Here is a 22827-nt window from a genome sequence, read left to right as displayed (position 1 = left end):
CTTTCCAGGATTTAGCTTTCACCTCCTTCCTTTGACTACTACCCCTGGTTTGCCAGTTAACGGATGGAGGGCCTGATGACCTTGCACTTTAGTCCCTTTCACTCCAAACAAACAAGCAAACCAACCAACCAACCTACTTCTGTGCTGGGAAACATAACATGAGAGGGTGAGAGAGAGGGAGACGGGGGGAGATTCCAGCAGTAATAGTGTTTACACCTTTCAGTGATGTCTTGCATTTGTATTTCCTAAAATACATCTTATCTAGGGCGTTTCACAGTTCATATTATAGGTTTTGGGGGTTGTAGAAGTGACTTAGTAGATAATGTTTGGATGATGATTCCATGCCCGGTAGTGCACCACTGAAATGTAAAGTAAGTTGAAGATTAGATCACTTTCAAATCTCCCACTTCACGGTACACACACAGTGCAGACAATGAAAGAGTGCCTGTCCTCGGGTTCCCTGCTGCACAATGAAGGCGTCTTCTTCAAAGTCGGGAGTTCAGTGCATCTACATCCACAAACACACACTCTCGAAACCTGGACAGCAAACTACACTGCGATGCAGAGTGCCTCTCTTGCAGAGTCTGCCACTTGAGTTTGGTAAACATCTCCGTAACGCTATCATGCTTACCAAATAACCCTGTGACGAAACGCTCCGCTCTTCTTTGGATCTTCTCTATCTCCTCTGTCAACCCGACCTGGTATGGATCCCATGCTGATGAGCAATACTCAAGTATAGATTGAACGAGTGTTTTGTAAGCCATCTCCTTTGTTGATGGACTACATTTTCTAAGGACTCTTCCAATGAATCTCAACCTGGCACTTGCCTTACCAACAATTAATTTTATATGATCATTCCACTTCAAATCATTCCGTGGAGGACCACCACCCATCCTCCTAGTTTTGAACGTACCAAATTCTCAGAGGCACCATTGTAGTCAGACAGAAACGGTATGTGATACTGTAATTACAACAACAGGGATTGATAACTGCACCCACTTCCCAGTTATGTACATCCGAGTAGTAAATTTCTCGACAGGGGTTCCTCATCACAACTTTATCTACTAAGTCCCTGCTACAAGCCTTTGACAGGATAGGAATTGCAAAACACTCAGTGTATAATGTGCGAGACGAGGAGCCTGGACTGAGGATCAAATAAGTCATCATGTACAATACGCAAATTTTGCAACATCTTTCAATCTTTTGCTGAAGAGTAAAATGTATGCAGGAACATAGGTTGTAAACTATGTGCATGGAAGTTGACTGTGATGTAAACACAAATCTCGTACAAGTACTCCACAGTTAGCGAGGCTTTGCTCGTGAAGTATATTGTCTTTGATAGGCTGACATTTTACCATTACAAACAGCATAGCTGTATCCTTATTGATTTTAAGAAATATTTACTATTACAATCTCAGTTGTATGAAATATATGATTGATGACTAGTTTTGATCAGATATGAAAAAGAAAACCAATCTGAGAATGAGTTTGGAGAACAGTAGGGTGTGTCAAACTGAGCAAAATTTTCCAAAAAACATAGATCATTACGGCATCATTGTGTAGTTGCAGCTGATCGGTGACGAGTACAAGGAAATGTGTGCTTTTAAGTTAACTCACCCAAGCTGCCACAATTGTCATACAAGAAAGCAGAGTTGCTATTAAAATCAGCTGAAGATGATGATTTTGGCTGATCAGTCCAATCCAGGCAAACTTAAATTCGTGTCTATGCTAGTTACATTAGATTTGAATTTTCTATGATGTTTACTGGATAATGCTAGACTATTAAAGCAACTGTAAAAATACTGTAATTTCATTAATTTGTTTAAGATAATGAGTTGTCTAGGGAAATACCTTTGCTCTAAGATAGTGGACATGTGATACTGTAAGGTGCAATGTTGTTAACAATGAGATATATAGGTCACACATTTTAATTGTTGCTGTTGTAGATAGTGAAATAAATTTTGTTCTGGCAAGTACAATAGCATACTTGACACACATGCTCTTCCTGGACAAACTTCCATGTTTTATCTTCTGATTTTCCCCACACTGTATGACAATCATCTTGCTATCCAAATGGTCATAACTGGTGATCAGATAAGTATATCTAAAAACCACAAAAAATTAAATCTTTGGTCTCTCGGAAACTATTATATTTGCAAACACAGATGCCTTATTTTTAAGTGTTCTAATAATCAATGTGGTCCAGATTGTGTAATTTGTTTTGACCTGTGACTTAGATATTTGTTAAAAAGATAAGTAGTATTACCTAAATTCTTTCACTACAGTTATTTTTGACTGTCAGACAATTATTGTGCCAAATTCGTCAAAATAGGTGAGCAGCTTGTCTTGTCTCCTTATAAGCAGACTGTGTCAGAGTGTGCTGTCTAATTTTTCCCATTATAAAGACAAAATAATCAGCCACAACATAGACGACTACTACTGTGCACTCAATTGTGTTTTTAAGGACTGGAGGACTGCCGAAATTGAGGCATCTGTTGATTTGGTACGCATCCGGCCTGGAAGACGACACAGTGGTCGCCATCATCCGCGGTTGCCCCGCTTTGCAGCTACTCGCGATCAGAGATGCACATTTGGTGTCAGACGCTGCCTTCTGCGAGATCTCCCATCTGGAACATCTTGAAACGTAAGTGGTGGAGTGCAGACAGTGTAACTGGCTGAGTAACGAAACCATAACTCGGGAAGCAGTTGAGAATCGTGCAACTTAACTCGTAAATGTGGTGCTGAAATTGCCTTTCAAAATGATAAGGTGTGACATTAAATGAAAATACATTGCCGGCCATTAAAATTGTGATGCCGTAGAGATAGACTGCACCAGACATTAGATTGGCACGTTGTGTACTAAATACAGGGTTATTACAAATGATTGAAGCGATTTCACAGCTCTACAATAACTTTATTATTTGAGATATTTTCACAATGCTTTGCACACACATACAAAAACTCAAAAAGTTTATTTAGGCATTCACAAATGTTCGATATGTGCCCCTTTAGTGATTCGGCAGACATCAAGCCGATAATCAAGTTCCTCCCACACTCGGCGCAGCATGTCCCAATCAATGAGTTCGCAAGCATCGTTGATGCGAGCTCGCAGTTCTGGCATGTTTCTTGGTAGAGGAGGTTTAAAGGCTGAATCTTTCACTTAACCCCACAGAAAGAAATCACATGGGGTTAAGTCGGGAGAGCGTGGAGGCCATGACATGAATTGCTGATCACGATCTCCACCACGACCGATCCATCGGTTTTCCAATGTCCTGTTTAAGAAATACTGAACATCATGATGGAAGTGCGGTGGAGCACCATCCTGTTGGAAGATGAAGTCGGCGCTGTCGGTCTCCAGTTGTGGCATGAGCCAATTTTCCAGCATGTCCAGATACATGTGTCCTGTAATGTTTTTTTTTCGCAGAAGAAAAAGGGGCCGTAAACTTTAAACCGTGAGATTGCACAAAACACGTTAACTTTTGGTGAATTGCGATTTTGCTGCACGAATGCGTGAGGATTCTCTACCGCCCAGATTCGCACATTGTGTCTGTTCACTTCACCATTAAGAAAAAATGTTGCTTCATCACTGAAAACAAGTTTCGCACTGAACGCATCCTCTTCCGCGAGCTGTTGCAACCGCGCCGAAAATTCAAAGCGTTTGACTTTGTCATCGGGTGTCAGGGCTTGTAGCAATTGTAAACGGTAAGGCTTCTGCTTTAGCCTATTCCGTAAGATTTTCCAAACTGTCGGCTGTGGTACGTTTAGCTCCCTGCTTGCTTTATTCGTCGACTTCCGCGGGCTACGCGTGAAACTTGCCCGCACGCGTTCAACCATTTCTTGACTCACTGCAGGCCGACCCGTTGATTTCCCCTTACAGAGGCATCCAGAAGCTTTAAACTGCGCATACCATCGTCGAATGGAGTTAGCAGTTGGTGGATCTTTGTTGAACTTCGTCCTGAAGTGTCGTTGCACTGTTATGACTGACTGATGTGAGTGCATTTCAAGCACAACATACGCTTTCTCGGCTCCTGTCGTCATTTTGTCTCACTGCGCTCTCAAGTGCTCTGGCAGCAGAAACCTGAAGTGCGGCTTCAGCCGAACAAAACTTTATGAGTTTTTCTACGTATCTGTAGTGTGTCGTGACCATATGTCAATGAATGGAGCTACAGTGAATTTATGAAATCGCTTCAATCATTTGTAATAGCCCTGTATTTGAATAAGTTTGGATGTGCAGATGATCAGTGTTTCAGTGCAGCCATACAGAATAGGTGGGGAGAAGTCCATCTACGATCTGCACGTAAGGAGAGATTACGCTGTGGGTTTCTCATTGAGAAATTGCGTTAGTTGTTGTTTCTGAAACAATCACATAATACTTCTCCTAAGATGGGGAAATGTCTACTGGCACATGTCAGAATGACTGTAGTGTGTCACTTTGCAATATTATTACTCTCATCAGTTAGCATCCCACAGCTGTTATGCAGAAATGGAAATGGTGCATCGGGGAAGCCCACACTCGACTCGATCTGCGGGCGACACTCCTCATTGACTAGCGCCAGAGAGGGCAGACACATCGTTCTCTCAGTTTTGTACGATCGCACAGATGAGTCGTGTTCGTTAACTCGGGAAAGACCATTGTGACGAGGCAATTGCACGACACACAAAATGTGACAACATCGCGAGCACAACGGTTTGTCAGCACTGAAACCACTGTTGTGGCTTCCCTCGACATGTCCCGAAGAGACGATGTGACAGTGGTGCGCCTGATGACGACGTTGCGGACGGGGGAGAGCAGATGCCGCCAGGTGGTATTTGTCATTGTTACACGGGTGCAGCACCTGTGGTGATGGTATAGGGTGACTGTTGGATACACAGCGAGATTACCTCTAGTTAGTGTTGCTGGTAATTTGTTAAATTTCTAACCTGTTACAGGCGGTGGCCGTGACAGGTTTCCGTGACACTTTCTGACGATGTGCCGCACGAACTGAACCATCTCGATACAGAGGGTGGACAGCCCTCGACCGTTTCAAAAGCCTGATCGGGTTGCTGAGAGACTGGTGTGCCGTTGCTACTGCTGATAAGCTCCGACACGGAGTTGAAGCTGGAATGACGTACCTGCGTGTCTCATCGTAGCTCGGTCCAGCTTGATGCATAGTCAGGTCACAGCCACATATGCTGACAGAGGTGAAGGTTCTCTACTAGATGCATTCCCTCGAATCACCTGAAGTATAAGTGTATAATCTTCCTTCTGTACTGTACTTTACTGTCTGACCACAATATTATTGCACTTTGCCTCATGGGGCCATTGTTGGAAATGTTTGGTAACATTACACTAAATGAGTACCGTGGTGACTGAAAATGCTTCGCACTGTGAATGCCTTTGGGCCATTTGTGTATATACTCTACCGTATCTTCCTTCGCCGTCGGCGTTGTCGTGGTTACCGTGAGACACCGTTATACCAAGAGGAAAGGCGCGTCGATCTTAGAGCATGAGATATGATGACCTTAAGCCATAGACAACACACAACGGTCACGGTAGCACCTGATTCCAGAATAGCTGCAGTAGTTAAGATCTACGAACTCATCCCCTGTTGACCAGGTCCCCAAAACTTAACTCTTAACGAGATCCCTTCAAAGCAAATTGCCATAATGATCGTCTATAAAGGCTTCGTACAACAAGAGTACATGTTACGGTTTATGGAATAATAACAGATACGACCAAACTGTCTTGTCTCTTCTGCTTTATTTAACATAACTTCGTTCACAGTTTCATTTCGCATTCACCACTCATTCACGGAAACCCTTTGATGAACAGTTTTGGTTGCATAACACCAACAGTCAATGATAATGATACAGCTTTTGTCCTTTTTATAAATTGAAGCCCGCTCTCCGTGATATAATAAAAAAAACCGGTCTCAATACCGCGTGCCTCGTGAGATGCGAATAGACTTATCCTGGAATTGAGCGCTCTGTAGGTGTACCCAATTTAATGACCACACTTCACTGTCCGCTATTTTGCGTAACTGAATGTCCATTTGTTAGTCTGATTATACACTGTAGCTATTTAAAATTCGCCCCTATATTTTTCACAACGCACAATTAGCACTTTGTTACTGGTTTTCTTTTTTTTCTTCTAAGAGTAAACGGAAAAAAAAAAGACGCCGTATCATCGGCTTAGTCGATATAAAGCAAAACACCTTAATATGCCCAATTTTACCTCTTGTTATAGGATCGGCTACCTTACTCATTAATTTATTACATATTATTTCCAATAACGCTAAACAGGTATCGCCGTTATATTTTAATTGTATTCAAAAGCATGTTACTACTATTATGACCGACCAAATCATAACAAATCGCACGGCGTGCGTTTTTAACGATAACTTTACGCTATTCAAGTTCCGTTACAGCTGTCTTGACTCGTAATGTTACAATACTATCAAGTGGTTCGATGTGTCCCCATGAAATGTGAGAATAAAAAGTCATACATTATCTGGCAGGGAGCTATCAAGTGAATTAAAACAGTCACGTAAGTACATAAGGTTAAAGTGTGTTATTAGTTTGTTTTCTGATTTTATTTTATTTCCACATTTTTGGCACTCAAGCATTAATCGCCTTGCAGAACAGTGGAGTTATTTATGTCGATTTGCTAAAGAAATTCAGCTGTTATTAATCTTTTCCACTGAGGCAGTCAATTTGTTTGAAACTAAGTGTTCCATTCCACACTAATGGTTAGTCTCAACTATTTGCTGAATTCAAAGTACAGGTTTTCATCTTTTGGCACATACGGCACTATGACATAATAAAGAACCGAACATAATAGAGTAATGGTACTCCAAGAAAATTTACGTCCTGAAAACAATATTGAAAAGTTTAAGATCTGTTCATTGTGAATCAGGACATACGATGTGCACTTCAAGCCAAATTATTCATTTTAGTGTGGTTTACACAATTCCGATGCTCTTGGAGTATTCTCTGATGTCCTGTTTCTTTTATGGCATAATGTAAGATCTCTTAAAGCTTTATACATAGGAACCTAGTGCCGGCATTGTCATAGCTGCGCGTGTGCAGTAATGCCTGTACTCTGGCACTCTCTGGAAACTGCTAAAACGAACCTGTTTCTAATGGATTGAGGAAAAATATTGTGAATGGTGGTTTGAAAAATGATACTGTCAAAGTAAATTTCTGTTTACTCAAGATGAATTATGTTAAGTGTGAGAAAGTGTGATGAATTTCTTAAATCACAGACTGTTTGACTCACATTCAAAACTTTACACTTTGAGGACAAGCCACTTGGAAGAATTTCAAACCCAGAAGACCAGACATTTATGTCATTATTTAAAATTTTACTGGCACATTTACTTGATTACCTTTAAGTGTAACACACAGAAAAAAGACCAGTATTATAAATGAAACCTTACCTTTTCTTGTAGCTACAGTATGTGTATTAATTTAAACCACTAATGTTCCCTGTTTGTGTGTTCATGCTACTTAACAGTAAAGTTGCTATTGGCTCACTATGTTATGTGTCCTGTGCTCTGAATATCTGCTGTCATTGGCTGGCGAGATCACGTCACACGAGTTACGATTGTCTTACAAAAATGGAGCACAAACTTTCATAGTACACTGAAGAGCCAAAAAAACTGGTACACCTGCCTAATATCGTGTAGGGCTTCCGCGAGCACGCGGAAGTGCCGCAGCATGGTGTGGCATGGACTTGAGTAATATCTGAAGTAGTTCTGGAGGAATTGACACCATGAATCCTACAGGGCTGTCCATAAATCCATAAGAGTACGAGGGGTGGAGATTTCTGCTGAATAGCATATTGCAAGGCCTCCCATATATGCTCAGTAATGTTCATGTCTGGGGAGTTTGGTGGCCAGCAGAAGTATTTACTCAGAAGAGTATTCCTGGAGCCACTATATAGCAATTCTGGACGTGTGGGGTCGCGTTGTCCTGCTGGAATTGACCACGTCCGTCAGAATGCACACTGGACATGAATGGATGCAGGTGACCAGACAGGATCTGTCAATCATATCTGGACGTGTCAGGAGCCCCATATCACTCCAACCGCACACGCCTCACACCATTACAGAGCCTCTCTGCTGACGTGCAGGTTCGCTGGATTCATGAGGTTGCCCCCATACCTGTACATGTCCATCTGCTTGATACAATTTGAAATGAGACTTGTCCGACCAGGCAACATTTTTCCAATCATCAACAGTCCAATGTCGGTGTTGACGGGCCTAGGCGAGGTGTAAAGCTTTGTGTTATGCAGTCATCAACGGTACATGAGTGGGCCTTCTGCTCCGAAAGCCCATATCGATGATGTTTTGTTGAATGTTTCGTTCGCTGACACTCTTTGATGGCCCAGCACTGAAATCTGCAGCAATTTGTGGAAGGGTTGCACTTCTGAATGATTCTCTTCAGTCGTCGTCGGTCCCATTCTTGCAGGATCTGTTTCTGGCTCTAGCAGTGTCAGAGATTTGATGTTTTACTGGATTCCTGATATTCAAAGGATTGATAAGTTTTACAGTTCTGAGGGAAAGTATACCGGCACTTAACATGGAAAAGGTGTATTTTCATGGGGGAAAAGTGAATTTTTAACCAAGAAATCAGGAGAAAATCTAAGAAATTTTTTGCTTGTTTGCATGTACACACTGGTAATGAAATTTCATTAAAAGTACCACTTAAATTACTTTTTGGCTAGGCAGGGGCTCAAATTCGTTTATATCTTATTTATCTCCTGCACAGGCCAACTTTTTTATATTATAGTTAATTTACATGAAATCTACAAAACTGTGAATGTTCAGTTCCTAAGAGATAAAGAATCAACAGTGGACATGTTTGAATTAGTCTTTTACTCTCTCTCATTGAGGTGTAACTGCCACCTATAGTTTGTGCAGTGATATCTCCACACATTAATTGGTGTACATTGTGCACATGCATTGTGATACCATTAGTGTAATTATGGGGCACAGTTCAGTCTCAGGTCTATGACTCTGTAGATGCCTAGAGGTTGTCTCCACAGAATAAGTGCACATTGATGTGTGTTTGGTTAAAAAGTTTGAACCACAATGGAGAAACAATAAAGTTCCAACCATGGTTATACAGACCATGTCATCAATCGCATATTTCAGTGTCTAAAAGGCCCATTCCATATTATCGGTATCACGTCAAGAGCTCACCATATTTCTAGTAAGTCATTAAATTGCTTGCTCTCGTTCCTGCTTCATACTAGAGTTCAGTGTCCAGTGCCACTGCAAACTTGGAACATTTTCGACATTCTAGATGCAGACAAGTTTGATTTCTGCTTCACAAAAGTGTGTGTTCCTCATTCAACACATGCTAAACATACAATTTGTGGACAGTTTTTCTTGAAGTCCCTTTTCATGTCACACATGTAAAACTCTCTTTCAAATACAGTTTTCCTTACATATTTTTGTACTAGGCATAACATTTTACATGAGTTACATAAAGAAATTAAAAAATGATGTAAATTTGCTCCTTATAACTACACATAAATGTCATTTTAATATTAGCTGATACACGAGGTCAAATACATTTTACTTATATACAAGCTCTAAGTGAATTTGTCACATCATTTTCAATATTTGCATAACAATATTTAAATACAAGAGAATAACATTTAAGAAGTAATTTTTAGCTTCCAAATTCATAAGGCAACATTTTTGTGACAGTTATTTCATATTAGTTCTCATCAGTAATAAATCATTTATGTTTACAACTGTTATGTCATGAACTAGACCTCCCATTAACTTTTAAACTCATGGTGTAATCTTTGTTTATATGAATAATTTTCAAAACATGTTACATGTCAGAACTAAACAAAAAGAAAAAAATTACATATACACAATCTGGTGCGTATGAACAACTACAGTCACCTCATTTAACTCAAGAGCTTGTAATTCCATATTGCCAAAGAAAGAAGTAGAGAACTTCACTCTCACATTTCTAACACAAGCAAGCATCACTGTGCTTAGCCACGTCTCTCTCAAATCTACCAGGCAATGGTTCATAAATCTACCGGGAGTTAAGTAAGTAATGGACAGAAGTATTTATATTCTCCTGCTGAAATCCATCATTTACGCATCACACAGTAATTGAGCAAATTCTTTGTGAACACTTCTTTGCGCTTTACGACAAACTATTTACTTAGTGTTTGCAGTGCTATAGATAAAATTCTAACCTCATTGTGTCGTACAAGTTTTTTAATGTTATTAGCTTAAAAATACCTTTAATAATTGTACTTCAGTGTGCTTAATTTATACTTACTTATCACTACAAGATACAGTGCCTGTCTGTGATGATGTGTAAATAAGTAAATACTTTGCTACTGAGTGTCAACAGAAATGTTAGGAACATGGCTTATCTGGATGTCCTTCACTGTGCGATTGTGTCTCGAACACTTGTATTCAGCTTGTTACTTGTAGTCTTCAATATACGGTCGGAACACTTTCTCTTTCCTTTATCCTTGGGTAGTACAGGACCTTGACTTTATTTTACAACATTTTACATAGGGTAACTTTTTTATATTCAGATGCAGTATTCACACTGTTATATTCATAACATGTTTATATATAAATAAAATCATCATACTCTGGTGTGGTCCGTTTCTTTTATTACTAGCTACCTGAATTCCCTTTCTTGTCATTACTGGGATGAAAACCCCCAACTCAATACTAACTTATAAACTAAGTATGTAGTTGCTCTAAGGACAACCAATGTATATTTCTCATGTATTTATATTTTCATTCAGTACTCAAATGTTTTTAGTTCATTATTTTCTGACTGATTCTCAGAATTCAAGCCTTCTTTGTGAGACAGCATGTCTATCTCTGTGATTCATCTTTCTCTCTCTTCCATATTCGTACAATGAGTGTGTATGAAAACTAATGGGTATATACAAACTTCCAGCATGTTGGAGTAGCTTGGGTCAGCAACTTCTGTCGATCAATAGACTGAAAAGCCAGTCCAACCTGTATTTTTTTTAACTTTTTATTCATTTGATGACTAGTTTCGGACCTGACCCATTTTCAAATCGTTGTAACAAACTCGAAAATGGCATTTTCAAACATATCAAAAATGTGCAATTAACATTTACAGTGTGTACAGATAAATGTTATCTGTCTTCAAAAATGCCATTTTTGACTTTATGATGATTTTAAAATGGCTGAGTCTGAAAAATAATCATTGAATGAATAAAAAGCTAAAAATCTGCAACTTGGACTGGTTATTTGTTTTGTTAATAGGTATTTCCCTAGATGAGGCACAGTATCATTGCCCCCTCTTGAACCTTATGCAGAGCATGACCATATTCCAAGAAGTATTCTTTCAGGTTGTATATGTGGACAAGGAAAAAAAATTCCCAGATTTTTCCCGTATTTTCAGGTTAAAAATACATTTTCTCCCAGGTTAAAATACACTTTTCCCATGTGATGTGACAGTATACTTTCCCTCGGAACTGTGAAAGTCATCAATACTTTGAATAGTTTTGGTTTTATACACCGGCGTAGAATTTCTCGCTGCTTTAGAAAGCGAAACTCAGGGGGAAAAGACACACTTCGGAAAGATCTCTGATGTGTAGCAACATGTACTCTGCATATTTTCGTATTACAAAAGTATAAATTCGAATTCCACTGAACACTGCATGTTACTTTCTGAAGTATTGAAAATGAGATTGTGATGTGCTTTTGTAAACCGGTCTTACCTGCTGACGACAGCGGATATTCAGAGCATAGGACACGTGATGTGTGGAACAAAAGCAAACTGGTGCTATTCATGTTCTACCAAGAACCAACAGAAGATTCTGTTAACATGATAAAAAATTTTAAGTTATCATATTCTTTTTCCACATAGTTTGAATCTTACCTTTTTCCAGCATTGATCTTGTTGCAATTGTAAAGGTTTTTAACTGCAACTACCACTACTAGTCACAAAATTTGTTGACTAATTTATTATTTATTTATTTATTTATTTATTGTGTGACATGTTTCGAGGAAATATCTCATCATCAGGCATACATGGCATTACAAAAACAATTTCACAATAAGATCATATTTGCAATGTCATATATGCCTGATGATATTTCCCTTGAAACGTGTCTCACAATAAATAATACATTAGTCAGCAAATTTTGTGACTGGTAGCAATAGTTAAAAACCTTTACATATCTCTTGAGACAGCCATGGTCGAAAAATAGTCAAAATGGCTTCAAATTCATTCTTCCAATTGCTCCAGCCTATTGGATATTTTTACATGATAGGGATGGAGTGTTTTGTGTTGCAAAAGTAAGACACAGATTTCTGTTTGGTGAGTTCTAAAAATTCATTTAACTGTTGGTGTAGCCTTGACAAAGTGTTAGCAGCTTTTAAATCTACACTATATCGAAACTGAATTCCTCGAGACACCATCTGGCTATTCTTCTGTGCAGCAATTTGCATGTCAAGGGAAAAGAAAGCACTTGGTGGCCACACTAGCATTTGGTGTGTTTTCCCCACAAATAATATTCAAATTTCTTAAAAGTCCACAGTATAAAAACAGCTTTGAGCTTCGTTACTGAATATGATCACTCACATTCAGTAAGAGTTCTGCCTGCAAAACTAATTATCTTGGGTGTGTGTTGTGTCTCTCTCTTGGTGATTTAAATAGGCTTGCCCCCCCCCCCCCCCCCCCCCCCCCCAGGACCGGCAAAGATCCATCAGTGCTTAAATAAAACTCTCGTGACACATCTGGGTGATGCAAATTGTATTTGTATTGAGTAGAACTGCTTTTATGTTTTCAAAGTCAGTTTGACATTGTCTGGTCCATATCCATGGGTTATCCTTCTGTTACAGTTTTAACAAAGCATTGCTGGTCAGCAATAAATTGTCTAAAGACACACTAAGCCCAGATTAGCTTTGAGTTGTTTTTGTTCTGAGGCAGGGAAAATGCCTGAATGCATCTAGTTTTCCCAGATCTGGCGAAAAATCTTGGAGTGGTATGATGTGTCCTAAAATTTGACCTTTTCCGCCCCAAATTCAGACTTCTTTAAATTTGCTGTAACACCACATTCTGAGAATCAGTAAGGCACTTGTCCTAAAAGTTGCAAATACTCTTCCCAGGTAGGCTTTGCTATTAGCAAGTCATCCATGTAGACAGTGACTGTATAACTAGTTTTGGACCTAAAACTTTGTCTAATGCAGAAATGATGATACCTGTGCTCACGTTTAAGCCAAAAGGCAGCAAACAAAATTCATAGCTTCTGCCCCACATACAAAGGCAGTATACTTCCTACTGTCTAGTAACCCTTCATCAGCTAGAAGGGTAGACAGGCTGGACGTACCGAGTGCTATTGGCATTACATTGTTCGGCTGCATATGAGTATACTCTGCGTATGCTGGTGCCACTGGTATTGACATTGGAAGGTCATTTTATACTCCCTTTTCTCTGTGCCTGTAGGATGGGGGGTAAATAGTGGATAAGGATTGCAGCTCTCTATTCTGCCTGACTGCACCTAATTGCAAGTGATTAGTGACTTGTTTGTGGTATCAGTACCACTAACCTGTTCCACAATTTTTTTCTTCTACTGCCTTTAAACCTGATACAGTATTGTCAATTAGTTCATTTTTCCTTTTTCCTTTTTCTCGACTACCTTTTCAATCCCTTTCTACACAGGTCTTCTGCTGTTGCACTACCTTCCGTGCTGGTGTTACATCCTTGTTTCAAAATTCTGATTTGACACTCTCCATTAAGTTTATGCCGTTATAAGTTTTTTTTGAACATACTGATCAGTTTTAAATTAATCAATTCTACAGACAATTCCTCTACTTCCTGAGACAAATCTTTACATATACAGGGTGTTTCAAAAAGAATATATGTATTTAGAATGCATATATTTATTAAACTTTAAGACATACAAATATGAAACTTTTACCAACTGACCTGCCTACACTGTGACGCATTCTAAGTGGGAATGACCAGCAACAAACTGTCCATTCGCATGAATGGACACTGGAAGACAGTGTTTGTTGGTAATGAGGATCACCCTGTGGCTAAACATGCCTTGGTGCATGGCCAGCACATCTTGGCACAGTGTTACACCGTCCGGGTTATCTGGATACTTCCCACTAACACCAACCTACCCGAACTCTGGAGATGGGAACTTGCCCTTCAATATATCCTCTCTTCCCGTTATCCACCAGGCCTCAATCTCCGCTAATTTCAAGTTGCCGCCACTCATACCTCACCTGTCATTCAACATCATCTTTGCCTCTGCACTTCCGCCTCGACTGACATCTCTGCCCAAACTCTTTGCCTTTGAATATGTCTGCTTGTGTCTGTATATGTGTGGATGGATATGTGTGTGTGCGAGTGTATACCCATCCTTTTTCCCCCCTAAGGGTAAGTCTTTCCGCTCCCGGGATTGGAATGACTCCTTACCCTCTCCCTTAAAACCCTTCCCCTCTCCTTCCCTCTTTCCTGACGAAGCAACCGTTGGTTGCGAAAGCTTGAATTTTGTGTGATGTTTGTGTTTGTTTGTGTGTCTATCGACCTGCCAGCGCTTTCATTTGGTAAGTCACATCATCTTTGTTCTTAGATAAACTTTATACACATATTTACAAACCTCTCAACATCAGATATGTCCTCCATCAGCGACACAAACAATATCACATCCATACCCAAATTCCTCCCATACGTGGGCAAGCATGTCCTTCATCACTGATGTTATGGCAGTACGGATCTGGTCTTCAACTCTTCCAGGTTCTGTGGAAGTGGTGGTACATAAATGTTCTCTTTAATGAAACCCCACAGGAAGTAGTCAGAGGGTGTCAAATCTAGTGACCGTGGAGCCCAGTTGAGACACACAAAGTCAGCAGCTCCTTCACGACCAATGCAACAGTTCGGTAGAGTTTCATTCAGATATTCACACACTTAGGTACTCCAGTGAGGGGATACCCTGTCTTGTTGAAAAATGAAGTTGTCTTCTGCTTGGAAACAACCAGTCTTGTAATACAGTGAGATACTGCTGACCATTAATCGTGTTTCTATCAAAGAAGAATGGGCCGCAAAAAGATGATCTAGATATTGCACAAAACACATTGACTTTGGGCGAATCTCGTACATTTTCAATGGCTGCATGTGGGTTCTGTAGGCCCCAAATTCAAACACTGTGTTTGTTTACCTGGCCACTAATATGGAAAGTCACTTCATCACTGAACACGATGCATTGTGCAAAAGTGTTATCATTGTGAATAGCATCAAAAATCTCGTTACAAAATGCCACACGTTTACATTTGTCATCAGGACGCAGAGCTTGTAACAGCTGTAACTTGTACGGCTTCATAACCAACCGATGTCACAAAACACACCAAATTGTTGTTGTAGGCAGTTGTAACTCACAACTGGCACGAGGAGTTGATTTTGAAGGACTACGTTGGAAAGCAGTTTGAATTCGTGCAACATTTTCTTTGGAAACACGAGGGCAGCCAGGACTCTTTCCTTTACATATACATCCTGTATCCAGAAACTGTCGGTACTATCTGCAAATGTTCCATGCATTTGGAGGATCAATTGGTTTCTTAACCTGAAACGTCTTTGCATTATAATTGCGGAATTGCGCACTGCAAACTTGAGAACACAAAATGATTTCTGCTGTGGAGTAGCCATTTTAAACATATGATGGTTACCAAGCAAACCAAAAGACAACTGACATCTAGTTGCTATTAATATAAACTAGATTATGTATCCATTTCTCCAATAACCAAGCTGAGGTGCAGCGATCAATAGTTTGGATAAAACAGTACTTTGTAATATGTATATTCTTTTTGGAATGCCCTGTAGTTTGCAACTCGATAATAGGATCTTGCATCTCCTTTATACCCTTATTAATTTCTTATTGAGTACCCTGCATTTTAATCTGTGTATTGCTCACTTTTTTCAGCTTACCTACCGTTTCTTCCTGTGTCTTGTCAACAACCAATACATTTTTACCTAGTGTAACTATTCTCTGAGACAGATCTGTGAATAACTCCACTTTTAATTCTTTTCCCATTTTGGACAACTTACACCTTAAATCTTTGAACAATCCATTGTGCAACGTATTATTTAGGTCATCAAATTTTTGCATTTGTTCATTCGAAAATTCCTCATATCTTTTGTCACATGATTCCTAAAATCAATAGATGTTTGTTTTGGTTGTTTGGAAGAACGTGTGCTTTTTGTGTTAAATTATTAATTTTTTTGTGTTAGGTCATTAAAGTTTCATGTTTGTTCATTAATTTTTTTGTATGTTCATTCCTAAAATCATTGTGAGTTTCTGTCATCCCTCCCATAAGTCATATCAATGTTGGGGTATCATTCTGAATACCTACCGAGTGGTATCTGATTACATTTGGATCCATTTCACCCAATTCGGAAATTTTAGATCTACTGAAATCTGCACTGCTGCGCCTTTTACTAACCTCAAGTGAAAAAATGGATCCTGGTGATATTTGTGAATTTATTTTGTCTACCGTAAGTAAAATTATGTTGTTAATCACTAAATTACTATCCTCAATCATAGTTGAGCTTTAATAATACTCGCAGTTGTCGTCTAACTCACTGACATGTTTACGTTCACTATAATTTGTCGGTGTGTTGGCTGCAGCGGCATTTTGAGCTTTTACATTAATTACTGAAATGGCAACAGTAGTTTTATCTGTTGTATCCATTTCTGTCCTCGTGATATATTAATTGCACAGTTTTAAAATGAATATCCCTTTCTTAATTACTCTGAGAAATTTTTTTGAGGTATCCTGTGACACATTGTGAACATTTCTTCCAACTTCTTGTTGTACTTACATATACTCAGAATTATCAGCTGAAAAATTATTTTTAATAAATACACTATTTTACTTACCTGCTCCAGTTTTTAGAGTTGGAGAGGAGAGGTACTACTTTTATTAGATAAGAGTGAGGTGCTACAAAGTACAGCCTAGCAAGCTATAAGTTAGAATTTTCCTACCTTCTCAATGTGTTCCATCCATCCTCGTAGTTTCCATGCAAATTTTATTGTCCATCCATGGATTTCCTTCTTTTGTGATCCTTTATCTTTTTCTCTTGGCAGTGTTATTTGCTTCATCTCACAAACAAAACAAAAAAATTAATACAATGGAATAATTTTACAACATGTTTTATATATTTTAATTACTTCAATTATCTATACTTGGCATTGTCCTTTTTACGGTCACCAGTTATACTGGTGTTCAAGTACTGGCACCATAAGGAGGTGCGAATAATGTAGATTATTTCGAGGTGTGTGGCTGGTGAATGCTTTCACCAGCATCAATTCACGCATCTTTAAGTATGCACCTCCACAGTCTCTCGCTATGATTGCCACTGAAACAGTTTAAATGGATTGACATATTAACTCTCCTTGCAACTCAGTGATGTTTACCCCTTCTTTCTTGAAGAAAAGGATACACTATCCATCTCTTGTGATAAATAATGCAGTATAATACAATAATAAATAATGTCACTATTATATCTGAAGATCACAGGTTGTGGTGTATCCAAGTTTAATTTGGAGGATGAGAAATTTATAAAGGAAATAAATTGCCTCCATTTCCTGATGATGTTTTTGAGTTACCTCACATATACACAATACATCCATCCAGAATCAAGGACAGGAAGAAGACAGATAGTGTAAGGGTGAAAAATTTGATATGTGCTTGAGGAAAGATTAGAATATAGATACATGTTTATCTTTCCTTTTTTTACATCTCTCTTTTTGGTTCAGGTGTGTTTGTATTGCATCTTTGCCCTGAATTGTGTTCCAGTACTTATTCAATGTCATATACTTTACAACTAAACCAAAATAAGATCTATCACATCAGCATCAAGGAAAGTGGCATGGTATGCAGAATAGGACCACGTGAAATTTACAAAATACGGAAACCAAACAAGGGGCTGAAGGCTTATGGATCCTAGAAAAGACCCCTCCAAGTGACCCATAAAAAGGTTGGCATAGGAAGGAGCTATCCTGGTTTCCGTGGCTGTGCACCTGATCTGTTTGTATGTCTGTCCCTCAAAGGTGAAGTTGTTACTAATAAGTGTAAAAGTTGATTAAGATGAGCAGAAGGGATGTCATAGGTTTGGAATCTGATGGGTGCTGGTTGAGATAATGTTCAGTAACAGATAGATCACATACACGAGGATGTTGCAACCTTCCTCTATGCAAACAACCTTTGAGGGACAGACAGACAAAGATATCAGGTGCACAGCCATGGAAACCAGAATAGCACCTTCCTATGCCAACCTTTTCATGGGTCACTTGGAGGGGTGTTCTCTGAGATCCATAAGCCTTCAGCCCCTGGTTTGGTTTAGATATTTTGATGACGTTTTTGTCATATGGACTGATGGCGAGGCTGACGTATTGAAATTCTTGGAAGCTCTAAATTCATTCTCCCAATTAAATTTTACATGGTAATATTCTGCATCCCGAGCCACATTTTGTGATATTGATCACTGTAAGAAACAATTTGAGTCACTCAGTACTATTTTAGTCTTGAATGTATGCAGCCATTACATCGACAGGGGTATGACTCCCCCCTATCTCCAAGGTATCCTTGTCAGACCTTATGCTCCTTCTGCACCCATTTCCCTACACTGTGGTTCTTACCCCTGTGACTGTCCTCTTTGTAAGAGTAGCTGCATGCACCCTCCTACCACCACCTATACCAGCCCTGTAACTGGCAAGACATATACTATGAAAGGAAACCTGTGAATCGACATGTCACCGAGCGAGGTGGCGCAGTGGTTAGCACTCTGGACTCGCATTCGGGAGGACGACGGTTCAATCCCGTCTCTGGCCATCCTGATTTAGGTTTTCCGTGATTTCCCTAAATCGTTTCAGGCAAATGCCGGGATGGTTCCTTTGAAAGGGCACGGCCAATTTCCTTCCCAATCCTTCCCTAACCCAAGTTTGCACTCTGTCTCTAATGACCTCGTTGTCGACGGGACGTTAAACACTAACCACCACCAAACGACATGTCATGTAACAGCTGTCACGTAAACACTGTTTCGTCTTCTATATTGATATGACTACCACAAAGTTATCATTTGGAATGAGTGGTCAGACAGAGGGTTTATACTGGCAACACACAATATCCTGTTGCAGAGCGTGCTCTACAACATGACAGTCATGACTTTGGTGCCTGTTTCACTACACATGCCGTCTGGATTCTCCCTTCTCCCCTCCTCTCTCCCACCCCCCTCAGAACTCCACTGGTGAGAACTGTCATTACAACACTTTCTTGTTTCTCGCCACCCAGCTGGTCTTAATTTACATCAATTTCTTTAGTCTCAGCACTACTTCTTAGTGGCTATTCTTTCTTCACACCTCTTCAATTTTCTATCTCTCTTCTCCCCCCCTCCCTCCCCCCCGCCCCCCCCCCCCCCGCCCCCCTCATCACCTCTATCATGTATGTTTCTGCTCTTATTAAATCTTGTATGACGTTTTGACAGTAAGTTCTTGCTTTATTAATCTACCTTCAATGTTTAATCTCTCACGTTTTCAGAACTCATCTGCTGCAATTTCAAACAATCAGTCTTTGCTTCTCATCCCATCCAGTAAATCCCCATTGAGCTGGGGCTCAGGGCAACATCTCTGTAATTCTCCCCGTTTCCTAAACGTTGGCAGTCCTTCCTCTTCATCCCTCTTCCTTCTCTTTGTCACCCTTCAGCCAGCAGAAGGGGCTACTGTTTCAGAAATTTTGCACATTTGTGAGGTTAACTTTGAATAGTTTTTTCCTGTCACCACTTGGAGAGTAGATTGCTTGCCTGCCCAGTTATGTTATAGAATCAAGAAACATGATAGAATATTTACAGGAATAGCATACCTTAAATGCTTCAGTTAAAAACACATTTGTCTCCCTCACTTCAGAGCTATCCATTAGAAGAATCTCTGGATGTGTAAAGTATTGTTTTTGCAACTTTCCGTTTATCACTGCAGTGTCACTTTGTAGGTAAGTGTGTCACTTCCACTCATCTATGTTAGATTGGAGTTTAATTTTGTGATACTTTTTCTTGAACATTTTCATAATTTTTTGATTTATGTTTAAGATGGTGTGTTTCAGAGATGGCCGCTAGAAGTAACACCCATTACATTTCTGTCTGCCAGCTTGTTCTCAGGTAAATGATAGCACATTTGCGGTTTGTTCCAGGCTGGACGTGTCTTGTTGCAGAGGTCTCACTGGAGCCTTTTTCCCTCACCTCACTGCCCTACCACGACTTCACACATTGCGAATGGAAAAGATGGATTTTACAAAGCTGCAACCAGGTCTGAACGGTATCCTTGAATTGTCTGGTGTGCGCTGCCTGAGATTAGATTATTCCCGTGTTACTGGAGTGCCATTTGACCAGTTTCCAGGAAAGCTGATCAGTCTCAGGTAAGAAAAGATTGATGTCTATATGATTACGCTGCAGTTCACACTTCAGTGGTGGGCAGACAGTTTACAGAACCACTTTCAGGGGTTCCTTACTGTTCTACTTTCAAATAGCATATGGGGAAAATGAGAACCTGAATCTTTTCTCAAGAGCTCTTACTTCTCTTATTGTATCATGATGGTCATTTCTCTGTAATATCTAGGTGGGACTCTACAAACTATTTCAACATTTGGAGGAGAAAGTCGGTGATTGTAATTCTGTAAAAGCATCTCACTGCAGCAAAAACTGGCTTCGTTTCAGTGGCTGCCAACACAACTCGCATATCATATCTGAGCAACAATGCAAATGTCTGTATTAAGGAAAGTTGTGTGTTCTATTGGCTTTTCACGGCAGCAGAACTGGATGAAATGTTCTCAGCTATAAAGGTAGATCACTCGAGACCTCAATCTCAGTTGACGCAACCCAAAACAGAAAATTTATGCGAGAATAACCACATCCATCAGCAACCGTAGCGAGTTGTACTAAGGGCCTGCATTTGATTCTCAGTAGTTTCAGGGAGTTTGTCAGTGGAAGGGCAGGCATGTAAAGCACATGGCTTTGAGAGATTAAGGAGCTATTTGAATGAGAAGTGATGGTAGGAAAGCAACAGGATCTCGGAGAGTGATTTGCTGACTGCAGTATCCCTTCCTGTCCTAGTGTATTTTGTTGATCGAAGGAATTACAGTACTGAGAGCGCATGAGTGAGTGAGTGAGTGGGTGAGTGGGTGGGTGGGTGGGTGGGTGAGTGCATGAGTGGGCGAGTGACTGATTTTCAACAAGTTGTGAGGATTTGTGCCAACGAAATGCAACTTCTTGCTTTTGGGCCCTGGTGCTGGTCAAACAACCACCCTTCAAGAGCCTCAAAAGTTCTTTTTACGATGGTTTCTGAACTACTAATAGAATTTCCGTGTATTGGTGAATGACTACGTGCATTAAATCACAAAACATCGGAACATTCATTTGACAACTAAGACATATTTTCGAAGCAAAGTCAAAATTAAATGTGAACTAACAGAACAGTTGACATGGAATCTTTAATATCTATTTCAATTGATGAGAAGTACATGGCGAAGAGCTTCTCCAGGGGGCCTCCAAGGCACAACACATAGCATTGCAGACTGAGGACACACACTACAACAATATAAGGATATATTGTAAGACGACCCTGTGTCACTGCTTGGCATCCCAGGAGTACCTCAAATGTAAGTTTACCATCAAACAAAAACAGCAATACACTAATATGAGGTTCATTCAAATGAAACTTGGTCAGTGTGTCTACCTTTGCCATACATGTAAGGTGGCACCACGTAACTGCGGGTATTGTGGCACCATCTATTGGTAGAGAGACTGACGAGTACGCACTGTTTGATGTCGCATAGCACCAGTGTGGTTTCGCACCGAAGAGACAGTGGTCACACAAGTTATCGTCCACTACCGAACATGCAAGCGGGAACAACAAGGAGTGATTACATTTTTGGCGGTCGAGGGAGTTGCAAGCTGTGAAATGTATTGACGGATCGAGGCTGCATACAGTAAGTAGAGTCTGAGTCGTTCAAGTGTTGTGGAATGCCGCAAATGATTCCTTCAGGGGCACGGGTCTCTGGAAGACGATGCTCATCCTGGACAGGCTCATTGTGTCATCTCGCAGGGAATGGTTTCAGAAATGCGTGCTTTAGTCTTTTACAGAATCACCGTGGACGAGATCCATCGTTTACTGGATATTAGCATGGGTACCGCCCACACCATGGTGCATCAACACTCAAACTCGAAAATCTGTGCGCAGTGAGTTCCCAACCAACTGACCACCAAACAGCACAATATTCGAATGGTGCTGTCTTTGAGTCATCTGAAACATTATTGTGAGGAGCAGTACGGCTTTCTGTCGCATATTGCCACAGGTGACGAAACGTGGTGTCACCATTTTGAACCGGAAAGCAAGCCTCAGGGCAAGCAGTGGAAACATGTGACTTCACCACCTCCAAAGAAATCAAAGACCATGCACACCAGTTCTGGTAAGGTCATGATGCCCTCCTTTTTTGAGCACAAGGGCCCACTGCTTGCCGAGTTCCTAGAATGGGGTACCACCACCAATGTCCAGCATTATCAAGCCATTTTACAGAACGTTAGGCGAGCCGTCAAGTCGAAAAGCCGAGGCATGTTGTCCAATGGTGTTATCCTCTTGAATGATAATTCCTGCTCCCACACAGCCAATGCGGTGAAGACGGCATTGCAACAGTTTCGGTGGGAAATTCTGGAACGTCCACCGACATTTAACCGTGTGACTTTCATGTGTTTGGACCTCTAAAACAAGCTGCTCGCAGATACGGATTCGCAACGGATGACGGAAGTGTGTGACTGGGTCCA

At 40.3% G+C, this 22827-nt stretch overlaps 1 protein-coding gene across 2 annotated transcripts in view; it reads left to right on the top strand.

Moving 5' to 3' along the window:
• The window catches only part of LOC124552532 (F-box/LRR-repeat protein 7-like), a 134554-nt gene that overhangs the window by 100938 nt on the left and 10789 nt on the right, over positions 1-22827 (top strand). For both annotated transcript variants that reach the window (XM_047126847.1, XM_047126846.1), the window contains 2 exons: positions 2465-2644; positions 20202-20426. In XM_047126847.1, the coding sequence (XP_046982803.1) occupies positions 2465-2644; positions 20202-20426 (405 nt within the window). The remainder of the gene's footprint in view (positions 1-2464; positions 2645-20201; positions 20427-22827) is intronic.

Source organism: Schistocerca americana, chromosome 10, assembly GCF_021461395.2.
Source record: "Schistocerca americana isolate TAMUIC-IGC-003095 chromosome 10, iqSchAmer2.1, whole genome shotgun sequence".
NCBI lineage: Eukaryota > Metazoa > Arthropoda > Insecta > Orthoptera > Acrididae > Schistocerca > Schistocerca americana.
This window is presented reverse-complemented; position numbering and strand designations above follow the sequence as displayed.